The 12,577-nt window shown below is 40.9% G+C and overlaps 1 protein-coding gene across 1 annotated transcript; it reads left to right on the top strand.

The window, feature by feature from the left end:
* The first annotated feature begins 4,994 nt into the window (after nt 1-4,994).
* ctdspl3 (CTD (carboxy-terminal domain, RNA polymerase II, polypeptide A) small phosphatase like 3) lies at nt 4,995-11,338 on the top strand. Its single transcript, XM_031859380.1, has 11 exons — nt 4,995-5,278; nt 6,676-6,799; nt 6,902-7,042; nt 7,284-7,392; nt 7,607-7,718; nt 8,432-8,518; nt 8,940-9,002; nt 9,387-9,466; nt 9,929-10,055; nt 10,404-10,499; nt 11,254-11,338. Exons 1-11 carry the CDS (start codon nt 5,144-5,146, stop codon nt 11,317-11,319), a joined length of 1,140 nt encoding a protein of 379 aa, XP_031715240.1. The 5' UTR covers nt 4,995-5,143; the 3' UTR covers nt 11,320-11,338.
* Nucleotides 11,339-12,577: the final 1,239 nt, after the last annotated feature.

The raw sequence follows: 12,577 nt of genomic DNA, 5'->3' as shown, positions 1-12,577 counted from the left end.
CCCCCCCCCCAACCCCACCCCTACGCAAAGCAGCCTCATTCCTACTGATTAGGAAGTAAATCAGGCTTTGTAAATGGGTTCTGTTCTGAGGCCTTAACACAGCAGGAGATGACCAGAGAGCCAGCAGTACATCAGTCTAATCAGTTTTTACTGTTCCAGTCAAATATCACCAGATGGCTGTCGCGGCTTTGATTCTGTTTTCGCCTCTCGATGGGAAATCACCACCAGCTGCACCTCAAACACTGGTCAGTTTTGAAAGGTACTCTTTCTAAACGGACAGCCAACAACTCTCATTCAAAGACACGTAAAATCATGAAATGCTCACTTGTTTTATTACTTCCTCGAAAAAAAAAGTGGCGCTTTTGTTGGATTTTAAAAGGTTTCTCAGAGGCTGAACTTAAAGCAAAGATGGGATCTCATTTGTCGAGAGAAGCCGCTAATTCACTCACAGACCCACTTATTCACATTTGATAGACAGCTGACTCTCCACAAGGGGCGTGCTGCTGATGCATTATCAGACCACTTCAATGCATGACAACCTGCGCCACCTACAGGCAAGAAAAGTAACGGCAGCAGTTTTGACTTGTAGATGTGTTGATGTACCCACCTGCAGGCAGTGAGTGCTACTGCTTCACTTTTATGTCTTCATAGTTGCTGTTTTCTTTGTGTGACGTTGTCTGAAAGCTTTTTTTCATTACCCCTGAGCTTCCTCCGGCACTTGTAGATCATTTTGATAGGCCAGCTTGCTTGTTTTGAGCCTTTAAAATGATAACTACAAAACCTCAAACACTCAGATAGAGCCGTGACAAAAGGAAAGAAAATTGCAGTTGTAACAGCTATTGCCTATAGGTGGCACTAGTGTCAAAACAACAGCAACAGATATTACTCTCCTGAGCTAAAGGTGGCACTGGTTGGCTTCTGCTGGCTCTATACCTGGACACAGTTTGAACTTGATCAAGGCTAAGCAGCCAAGCAAGACTAGACTGCGTGGTTTTCTCTTCATAACCTCTGCATTTTCTCACTGGGTGTCTGATGCTACTCACAAACCGCAGTTCTTTGGCTCCGACCACCTACGTGTAACTCAACCCATGAAATAGTTTATATGTCTGAGAAACATTTGCAGAAGTCATTTTACAGATATAGAGGAGGTGATGCTAGCAACATATATTGTTTATGTGGGGAAGAGCTAGTTGTTTTGCAGATGTTGCTTCAGTCCAGCAGACTTTACAATGTGAATGGCATTCATGCAGTTTTGATGCAGTCTGATTTCAAGACTTCTCCTAACTGCTGCTCTTAAAATTGTCTCTACAGTAATGGTTATATGTTATGCTAATGTATCTGTTTATAGGCCATAACTAGGACAAAAAGATATCAGTGAAAGCAGCTGTGAATTTAATAAATCACAATGTAAAAGGATATTTTTACTCGGTCAGTTTGGTGACATACAGAAAGCCTGGCATGCCTCTCTCTCTCTCTCTCTCTGTCTGTCTGTCTTCATGAGTAGCAGATGTCACAGTTGCTGGTAATGGCTGGCAATCAAATAGAGACATGCTGTGGCTGAAAGCATTAGTTTTTTTGGGGGGGGAGGATTGCTGGAGAAAGCAGAGCTCAATCAATACTGATCTAAAGGATCAACATTGGTTTTTTAGAGTTGACCCTGTGACCTTTTGGCCCCTGAGGCAACATTCAAGCACCTGCCCCCTTCAATGGATCCATGTTTATTGTATATATCCATGGACCGGCTTTGTGAGATATTTGCATTTGAATAGTGGAGGTACTGCAGCTCTCGTGCTCTCACTTCAGGGAAGGTTTTTAATTGCGTGGTAGTGACAATTAGGAGACGTTATGAGAACACTGTATACCTCCAAACACTCATTGTGGTTGAAGGGACATCCCTCTAACTACAATCGAGCCTCGTTTCTACCTCAAGAACTAATAAAGCAGATTGCTTTGCTTCAGACTGTTGAAGGTTGTGTTCAAGCAGGAAAACCTCATCAAAAATGTTGCTGATGCAGGTTCATAAAGACTTTGAGTATGAAAGAGATTGTAAGGACCACAGACAATCAGATATCACCTTTGTTTATGCAAGGGGAACCTGGGATCATTGAGGGTTCTGTTCAAGCTTCAATGTCTTCACTAAGAGCTCCCCTCAGTGGAAGGTTTTTGTTATGACGCACAATCAGTTCAGATTCCCTAAATGGAGACGCAAACAGGTCTGAGCTAAGACTGCAAACATTCAGTGTCCTTCAATCTGAGCATTTACTGCAAACGAATGAACTTTCAGTGTTCATTTCCCCCCAGTGTTTCCAGAGGGTGTTCCTTGATCCTCCACTGAACCCAGACTTAATCGCTGTTCGATGCATTCACTTCCAGGATTAATTTACTTATTAAAAACAGTAAACAATAAATATTCAAACTTGCCTTGCTTGTTTCTCTGTAGCTGTGGTCAGGCAGGTTCCTCTTTATTGAAAGAAACATTGGAGCAATGGTAGCGGTGAAAACTGCATCAGTCTTAACTCTGCATGAAACCAGAGGTTGTTTTGAGTTTCTAGCAGGTTTTTGGTTCAGACAGGTTCTTTTTCTGAATGCTACCAGCTGCTTTTTATGTGTCTGTTTGTTTTCATCGTGAGATAGACGATGCTCACTCAAGACTTTGTGTCTGCAGTTATCTTTGCTTTTTTTTCTGTCAAAGTTATATTAATGTTGTGTGGTAATGCAGTTTTAAATCTTGGGTTGATTTCTAAAGTATGCTTGTTTGGTGCATTTATGTGCTGTTGTACAGATCAGAAAACAATGACTCTGCTCGACTCATTTTCATCACATTCTTAATGCATTTTGTTTGTTTCGGAGTTTGATTTCCTGACAAGGAAGGAAGTAAATGTAGTGATTTTCAGGGGCTGACTCTCAATCAGCACAAACCCTCGGAGTCTCTTGTGGTCGGCTTGCTTGCTCTGTGCTATAACATTCAAATGTTTACCTTGAAATATTGCTGCTTTCACTCCCACCACAGCCGTAGCTAAAGAACCACTTGAAACCTTATCCAGAGTGTCTTTCTTGGAAAATTGACTCCGACTCCTGTTTCCATGTTACTAACATGGAAATTCTTTACCATTTACGGATTAAGGTGCATGTGGGGTTTAGGGGCTTTTGACGGAACTTCACCACAGACTTTCCCTCCATCAGGGGGACTGTGGACAAGGAAAATGAGAATTAACAAGATGCCTTCTGCTGTGACAATTGTTGTATGAATTAACCTGTATTACAAAGATTCATTAAATATAATATTTCTGAAATATGGCTGTTTAGGGCTATGAATTATATCATGTTCATATTGTTTATTTGCTTTTTTTTTTTTTTTTTTTTTAAATATGCTGTAGCACCACCGGCACACTGAGATTACATTAAGAGCAGATTCATTAATATAGCGATGATAATGATTATTTTACAGATGCATGTGAAGTGCGTGTTGGCTTTGCGTGTCTTCAAGTTAACTTCAGAACTGAAACAAGGCTCTTGTCTCTTACAAGTTCTCAGGAAAATCTACCTCTACCTCCAGTTTGATGTATTTAACCCAGTTACAGTTACAGTTTAGTGGGTACACAAAGAGGGAGTGGGAGTTGGCACCAGGGTCTGAAATTTACTCCAACATACCAGTATTGGTTAGTGCTTAAGATTAGTTACAATCATGTGAGCTTGTATTGAATTGAAAGTATGGTGGTGTATTCATATCATTATCTCAACTGGAAACAAATAAAAATACTCTCTGCATGTATATTTATCACCCTGGTAAGTGACGGAGAGGTTTATTTTGGACTCTGGGGTGTCTTTCTCCCTCTCTCTGTGTTACAGGTTAGTTTGAGCATCAACAACAGGGAACCTCCAGCTCAACAGCTACTACTTAGTACTACAACAAGTGCTGCTTCTAGCACCACTGTTAGTACTATGAGTGGCTTTTCAGTCTTTTTTTTTATTATTAATGTGTGCTTATTCCTCCTTTTTCTATCAATAATTGATTTTTTTTAATGAATGGGATGTCTACCAGTAACCACAGTAACAGTGAAGTGGCAGCGGGAAATGCATCTGTTTTTGTTTTCTTTGTTTTTGAAGGGTGAAGAGCTATTCTTGTCTATTTACTCAATATGTGTTTGTGTGAATACTTTTATTTTGAATCTGAAATTAATAAAATTTCACCTTTCTTAAATGTTACCAGAGTTTTGGATGTTTTTTTTATGTATCCTAAGATAAGTTATATGAAATATGTTCCATCCTTTTTAATGGGATAGCTCAGTCTTTATTTAAAATGTGTTCATTATATTGATGCTGGCCCCAAAAAGTGCTTAAAGCTCAACATCAGCCTTTTTACTGATTATTTTAGTTAACAGGCTTAAAACTTGTAGCAGTTTCTTCTGCATAATGAGGGAGTCAATTTTACGGGGAATCCAGAAGTTACCTTTATTAACTTATTATTTTAATTGTCTTATAGTTTAATTTATTTAAAAGTACAACAGTTGCCCTTGAATTGTAGTGGACTAGAAGTATAAAGTAGCCGAAAATCTAAATACTACAAGTAACCCAAAATTGTACTTAAGTAGGCCAATTAAGTATTTGAGTAAATGTACATGTACTTTCCACCACTGCTAAAATTGCTAATTGATCTGAATACTTGTTCTACCACTGCCTTTGTCGACTACAGGTTAGTGCAATACAAAGTTATGTATATTGACAATAGTCTACTTACTGGAGATAATGTATATTTTTGTCAACTGATAAAATGTGATCTAGGATTTTCACTGGTATTTTTACTGTCATGTTCATCTATTTATTACTTTTAAATAAACGAGATGTTGCAGTAAATTAGCATTTAAAACAACGTTTCTGTGTTGGTCTCGACGCTGGGGCTTTCTGAAGCACCGCCCAACAATGGTGTCTGCGGTGGTGAACCTATCGCACCCCGGCAGTTTTAAATGATTCGAGAACACACAGGGTTGAGGGGGCGGTGCTAAACAAACTGTTCTACTGAAGCGAGCCTGGTGGAGGAAAGAAGAAGAAGAAGAGCAAAGTACAGGATTTAGAGAAAGTAGCTTCATCACAGTAGAGTGGTTCGTGTGTCGATGTTTTTACAGGTCCCACTTGAAGAAGAAACATGAGACTTAGGTCTCAAAAAACCGTTGACGTTACAGCTTGTTTGGAGACGCCGCGGAGCAACCGCCGACGGTCCAACAAAGCGACACCGATAAAAGATGTTGTATCGGGGACAGAAAGCCCTCTTCTAACCCAGGTAACACACGACCCTTTACTAACATTAGTTTCTCAATCAGTGGACTTGTAACAGCCCCACATACGTTCGTGAAAACGATACACATCGTGTACTAAATTGCCGGATTTAGTAGTATAAGTAGCCTCGTTTCAGTGTTCTGATCTGATTATAATGCTACGGACGTTAGCCAATGGTGAAACTAAACGGTAACGTCGGACGGCGTCGCTAACGTTAGCTAGCAGCTGCTGTGTGTGATGTTACACGTGCTTAGGTACATATGCGCGTGCCCCAGAGGTAAACTCGCGACCACCGCTCATACATGCTGTCATCATACGGTGGTTACAGCTGATCCCGACAGAAGCAAAGCCATGACCCGTCGGTTCCCCTTCAAGGGAACACTGCTAGCACTGTTAGCTATCATGAGAGCCGTTTAGAGGCAATCGAAATGCTCCCAATCTTGGATCTTGCTCCTCGTTACAACGTAAATGTCAACGGAATGTAATAGACAAAGCAATACAGTCGTATCCAACACGTGGCTAAAAATCCTTCAATGGATGCTTTAAGCGTTCAACATTTAGACAACACCAGACCTTAGCGTCCCCCCCCTGTGACGTTTTTACATACGGTTCAGATGCAGCTGTGTGACGTGGTGTCTGACAGTGTATTGGTGCTGCAGTAGAGGATTAAACGGCCCAGTTGCATGTAAGAGGGTCCTGGTAAAAGTAGGTCAGTAGACTCATGCATGCAGACAAACAAACAGGACTCCAGCAATGTGTGCTTGCTGTTTTAGGTCATTTTGTTTATGGCTCGCATGCGGTCATTTCCTTTTGTTGTGACTGTTTCAGAAAAAGGCAAATGGAAAAACAGACACAATCATATAGTGCACAATCTGGGGCTTTTTGCTATGCATTGTTGATATGCCACTATAGTACCTTGTTGGCATTTTAACTCGGAAACAGATCTGCGTTGTTGTGCCGTTTGTCTTTTTGTGTCTGTTTTCCATTTCAATAATAGCACAGTCATGTAGTATTCATGTTGCTGTTTGTCTGTTTCAAATGCTCGGGAACGTCTGTGCAAATCAGTACACTTACCGAGGCAGTGAGTGACTGTAGTATTCCTGCTTCTTTAAAGATTATTATGGTATTTTAGGCGGATGTGTTCCACTTCAGTTACACAGACATTTGGACGCATTTCCGAAGCCAATCTTACAATGTGTACACTGTAAGATAAATTAATTTGGAGTTATTCTCATTATTCCCCCAACTGTAGCTAAACAATAGGACTTTGGGCATTGCTGTGCTTGATAAAAGACCTCTTAGAGCAGCAATTATGGTGGTGTTTGGTCTTTTAGTCCTAATATGTCTTGACAATCACACTTCTAGTTTAAAAAAAATAAATAAACTTTTTGTACGGTGTAGGATAAAGAGACCTTGGACGATGACTCCCACCACTCGGATGATGAAATCCCCACAATGACGAGGCGACCACTGCCCCGTGGCCGGGCAAGGAAGAGAGCCATCGCTGTTGAGGACAGAGAACCTGGTATGTTTTTAATATGGGCTTTCTTCCTGAATATGAATTCCTTAAACTCTCCACTGCTCTTCCTTTTTATATTTTCTGACTGATTGTCTTCTTGTGGTCTAGATTTGTCATTCAAGACTCCGATCAGGCCCATCGTGCGTCATGAGCGCATACTGTCGGAGATCGACCCGGTGTCTCCTCGCAATACAACAGCCAGAAACATCTACTCGCCCATCGTGCGTTTCCTCACACCCACCAAAGAGAGTGAGTACAGCTACTGTCACTGCAAGTCTCCGTTCTACAGAAGGCTTGCAGTGCCTTAATCAGACTGAGCTTACATGAATGCAAGACCTCAACATTGAGAACAGACCGGAACAAAGTACCGAAGAGCTTCCCATCATTAAGACAATGTGGAGTTTATTAAATATGGCAAACATTTGCTGGAAGTAATAAGTGTTCCTGTTACAGTTTGTACATTTTCTTGATTATTTTTTTTTGTGTCCAGATGGGAAGCGTGCTGGAAGCAGTGTGTTGATGAGCCCAGAACAAGGCATGTTTGGTTTTGGCTCCATTGACCTTCTGGCTGGAGAAGAGGATGATGAGATCTTCAATCCGTAAGTATAAAGCCTCTTTCAACCATATACCCCTTTATGGTAATTCAACAACTATGCACCCCACTAGATCATATCTTTATCTACTTTTTCATAAAGTTAACAGAGACTAGTACTTTAAATAAAAATGTAGCGGTGTTGTTATGCAAGTGTTGCTCCATAAATTAATGTTGTTAGCGATTCTTTCTATTTCTAAAAGCATTATTGTCTTTTCCAGCTTCACGTTCATCAAGAACATACAGTCGCAGTCTCAGCATTCCCAACCCCAACTCAGAGATATTCCCCCCAAGACCAGGAGCACCCCAGAGGCCACGCTGGTGGTCGACCTGGTGAGTATCCTGCTCTCACGCATGGGCACAGTCAGATACAGTCAGGGCCATACGTATTTGGACGGTGACACAATTTTTCTAATTTTGCCTCTTTACACGACTCCAATGGATTTGAAATGAAGCAGTCAATATGTGGTTGAAGTGGAGACTTTCGGCTTTAATTCACCGGGTATAACAAAAATATCACATTAACCGTTTAGGAATTAAAGCCATTTTAACAATCTCCCCATTTTCAGAGGTGCACAAGTGATTGAAAAATTGTCTAATGTTTTCATGGCCATGTATGGCTGCCAATGGAACTGGGTCACTGGTGTTTATTGATTATGTCACAGCTGATAGGAGTATCAGGATGAGTTCTGAGGTGTAAATGGACTGTACTTGTATAGCGCTTTTCTAGTCTTTCCGACCACTCAAAGCCCTTTCACACTACATGTCGTCATTCGCCCATTCACACACTGATGGCAGGGGCTACTATGCAACATTTATATACCGTAGGCACAGCACAGGAGAAATTTGGGGGTAAGTGTCTTGCACACAACGACATGCGACTAGCGGAGCCGGGGATCGAACCTCTGATTGAAGGACGACCCTGCTCTCCACTGAGCCACACAATAATCCGTTTTTAAAATAATTTAACACTGCCTCCCATTTAGTATTTGGTTTGGGTTTTAATGTGAAATAAACTGAAGTCACATTGATTTACGTCCTTCTAGGAGGAGACCCTGATGTTCGGCTCTCTGAATGTGATCGAGGAAGCGGAGTACACTTTCCACACAGCTTTCCAGGACCATCAGTACAAGGTGACCCCTCACTGCACGCTTCTGACTCTCACGCACACTGAGCTGATGATCCCAGGTGGAAGAAAAGAGTGGAAAGATGATTGACCGATTCTTTCGGTGTGTTAGTCCTCTTCAGTGAGGGACGGCAGGGGATATGAGGAAATCTAGTCTTAATCTGGAGAAATACCAGAACTAACAATAACACTCATCTCCACCATGTTGTCTCTTTATTTCATTCCGTTATCTGTGATTTAAAGATGGTTTAGCATGTTCACATTAACAGCCAACTGTTTATGGTTCAGTGCTGCAGTGAATTGCAAAAAAAATACTTGTTTTCTGAATCCAGATTAAGTGAACTAGTTGACCGTTTTAGATAATGGAATAGGAACTGCGTCTGTATGAACGTGTTACTTTATTCTGTTCTCCTCCCCCTCATCAACAGGTGTACATGATCCTACGGCCACACGTCAAAGAGTTCCTGCAGTCCATGGCAAAGACCTATGAGGTAGAGTTTGAGTTACTCTGATATCAAATGAAACTGTCTGGTCTTTTAATGATGCATTTGGTTCTGGACCAGTTCTGTCCACAGTGTTTGTTTTTTTACTGACTCAATAGTGACTCAGCTCATATTTAGTTTTATAGTTCACATTGGTGAATGAATGAAACGGATAGAAAAGATGAAACTCTTGAATCGAATGTGATATGAAAACATAATCGATTTTATTTTTAGGCCATATCACCATGCTCTTCCATCCCCTTTAATTAGTTTTCATCTGAACCAATATATTTAAATTTTTTTTTTTTTCTTTCTTTCTATATTAAAACAAAATGTAGTCTTTGTCTGGTTGTGTGGAATCTCTTCCAGCTGTTGTTTTGTGTTCTGTTCCAGCTGTTTGTTTACACATGTGCCAAGAAGGAATATGCTGAGAAGATACTGGACATCCTGGACCCTCAGAGAAAACTGTTTCGGTATGTCTCCATAAGATCCGCTTCCACTTGTGTTTCATAAACTCTTTGCTCGACCGCAGAGACGTGCACTCTTATCAGCTTCATCGGGCTCAGTGTTGGCCTGCTGCTGACCCGTCTGTGAGCAGCACACTGACCTCCTGACGCTGCTCAGAGATATTACGCGGTCTGTTGGTGGGTTAGTCGGTTACTCTGTGATGTTTGACAGTGTGAGGGGTTTAGCTCCAGAGTGACTTATAATGGTGAGGACAGTAGAGTTCAGCTTTCCTTCTGGCTTCACGTTGTTGTCAAATAAACGGGATGAGCAGACGATCGACAGTAAACGCGGGTGTGCTGCCTGTATCATAACATACTCCTCAAACTTCGCTCTCATTGAGAGCACCTATGTTCCATATCACAATTCATCAAATGACGGTGCTTGGTTCACAGAAACGTGTGTGAACATGTTGATGACTTGTCTTGCAGACATCGCCTGTATCAGGACGACTGCGCCTGTGTTCTCGGCCACTACATCAAAGATCTCGGCGTTCTCGGGAGGGATCTCGCCAAGACGGTTGTTCTGGACAACGCACCACACACGTACCCGTATCACGTAAGCACGGCGACTTTTGGGTGCTGGTTTGAAATGTAATGCTGTGTCATTATTGTATGGTGATATTCTACAGTTTTGTTATTATCAGCACATCCAATGAAAGGACCAAAGTCATCAACGTGTTCATCCATCTCTTTAAAAAATGGGATGCAAATATAATATCTTGGTTGACAATAATACAAATATAGACTTTCATCACTTGTCTTTGAATAACATCAAAGATATTTTCTTTTGTTCCTCCATGTTGGTAATCAGATGATGGTCAGATATTATCTTGCAATTGCGACTACACTGTGACACACTTACGTCGTCGTTTGTATTCATTGAAGTCTTTTGGTGTTTTTGCAGCTGATGAACACCATTCCCATCAAGAGCTGGTCCGGAGAGTCGGAGGACCGAGAACTCCAGAAGCTCATCCCCTACATGGAGAAGCTGTCTGCAGCGGTATGTCTGTCATTTTATCAGCTTCTATGATTACTACATATCGCAAGTATTAGATTGTAGATTGCTGCCTCTGTGTCTTTTTTTTTTTAATCCTATGAGTTCTGGGATTTAAGTAAGTATCTTATGAAACAGATCGGGTATTGGCCGTAATGTGACTGACCCGTGTTAAATACAGGGGTTAACTGTACTACTTGCTCACTCGGCCACAGCGAGCCACCGACTCAGTTCTTAGTGCTACAGCAACCGCTGGCCACATGTTACCTGACATAAAACCAGGTTTACTGATCATTAGAGCCATCCATTAATCAACTAATAGTTGCAGCTCCAACATGTGGACCAAGCTATTCCTTTAGAAAATAATCAGTAGATTAATGGATACTGAAGGTAATTGTTAGTTGCAGCCCTACAGATTTAAGATTTGGGAGAAAGACGGCACTGGTATCAGATCAGTAATCGTATTAGAAAACATCCTAAGTTGGAATATCTGAATCAACAAGAAAAACTTTGACTCTTAAAATATACTTGAGTATCAAAAGTATTTGCAGGGTTAAATAACTGAGCCATTAATACGTGTGTTTCAGTGTAACGTTGTACTTGTTTCAGGACTATAGTTTGAAGTGTTTGTACATCATCGGTGCAGCCTGTACATGTTTCAGTCAGCTGTGAATAAAGCGGCTGATTATCTGCTGCAGCATCTGCGGTCTTTCCTCCCCGGTTTCATCATTCACTTCCAATATCTCCTGTTTTTTTTCAGGAGGATTTTCGGGAGGTGCTGAAGAAGAGGAAGGACCACTTCCACAGGCTGCTGTCAGAGGACTAACAGGACCCCCCCCCCCCCCCCATCCCCCGCCCCCCTCCCTCACTTTAACTACTTTGTGACTTTCACGGCTCGCGTTTTCTTTCTTAATGCTTTGGCCAAAAGCAGAATCCAGTGAGAACTAGCTAACCTTTGTGGTGGACCTGCTCTCCCTCCTTTCTCCTCCCCGATGACTTCAAAAGACGGCACGTCGGTATTTCAAACATGCTGCTGGTCGTTTGTCACCGAAACCCTGTTTCTCCAAGACTCATTCCACAGGGCAATAAACTGTTTATATTTACAAGAAAAAACTTGAAATCTGTTTATAGTCGAGCTCTTTTAATTTATTGATTTATATTGCTAATCCACGGCTGTTATTTCTGTATATTTTAGATATGCTTTTTTTTGTTTTTTTGTATGCAAGTCATGGATAATAAATCGGAAAATAAAGCACTTCTCTCAGTCATATTGTCTTTCTGTCGCATGTAATCTGTTTCAGTTTAGTGAAACAGTATTTGATTTAATACTAGATCTACGTTTCTTAACGTGAGGTGAGAAGTGTGTCATGAAAGCTGCTTCACAGTGATGTAGAGGAGGAGGAATATGATAGCGTGCACAGCTATGGCTATTGTCAGTGTTGCAGCACAATGAAATCATGTTTGTTTTATGCTGTTACTGTTTAAAATGATATAATACGTTTTCCACAAGACTGCCTGATCCTGGTCAACGTCCTGTCTGCTGGTGTGTTTCATCAAAGTCGGGTGTTATTGTTTATCTTTTGGGATGTCTTCACTGGGTGTTCAGTGGTGTTTCTGTGGTGCAGTTATTTTATTTTTCTAAAATAATGCTGTTCCTGCTGCTGAGCAAATGCAACTCTTCACTTCCTGTGCAGCAGGAAAGGGTCACCAGTGTGTCGTGGTTCAAAAGAGCAAATGGAAAAGATGTGTAGAATCGGTGGGATCCCTTTTAGAGATTACAGTTCAATGTATTAATAAAGAAATATTGCGATCATATTAAACTCATCTGCATGCCTCAGATTTTTGATCTAAAACTGGCATCTCTGATAGCTACTCTAAAAACTGCTTAATAAGACAAAAAGGTTTAATTTGTTGAGAGAAAATTAAATCAGCAACTTAAGTTTTATTAGTATATTACACAAATACCCAAACAAAGCTATATTATATGATGGCAGTATTATATGTATATGTTATATGAATTTAGTGATCCCAAAATAAATAAACTGATTATTTCTTCAGTTAATGAATTGTTTTGAAATAAAATC

This window comes from Anarrhichthys ocellatus, unplaced genomic scaffold (assembly GCF_004355925.1).
Source record: "Anarrhichthys ocellatus isolate YVR2014 unplaced genomic scaffold, GSC_Weel_1.0 scaffold22, whole genome shotgun sequence".
Classification (NCBI taxonomy): Eukaryota; Metazoa; Chordata; class Actinopteri; order Perciformes; family Anarhichadidae; genus Anarrhichthys; species Anarrhichthys ocellatus.
Note: the sequence above shows the minus strand (reverse complement) of the source record. Positions and strands in the feature narration are given on the sequence as shown.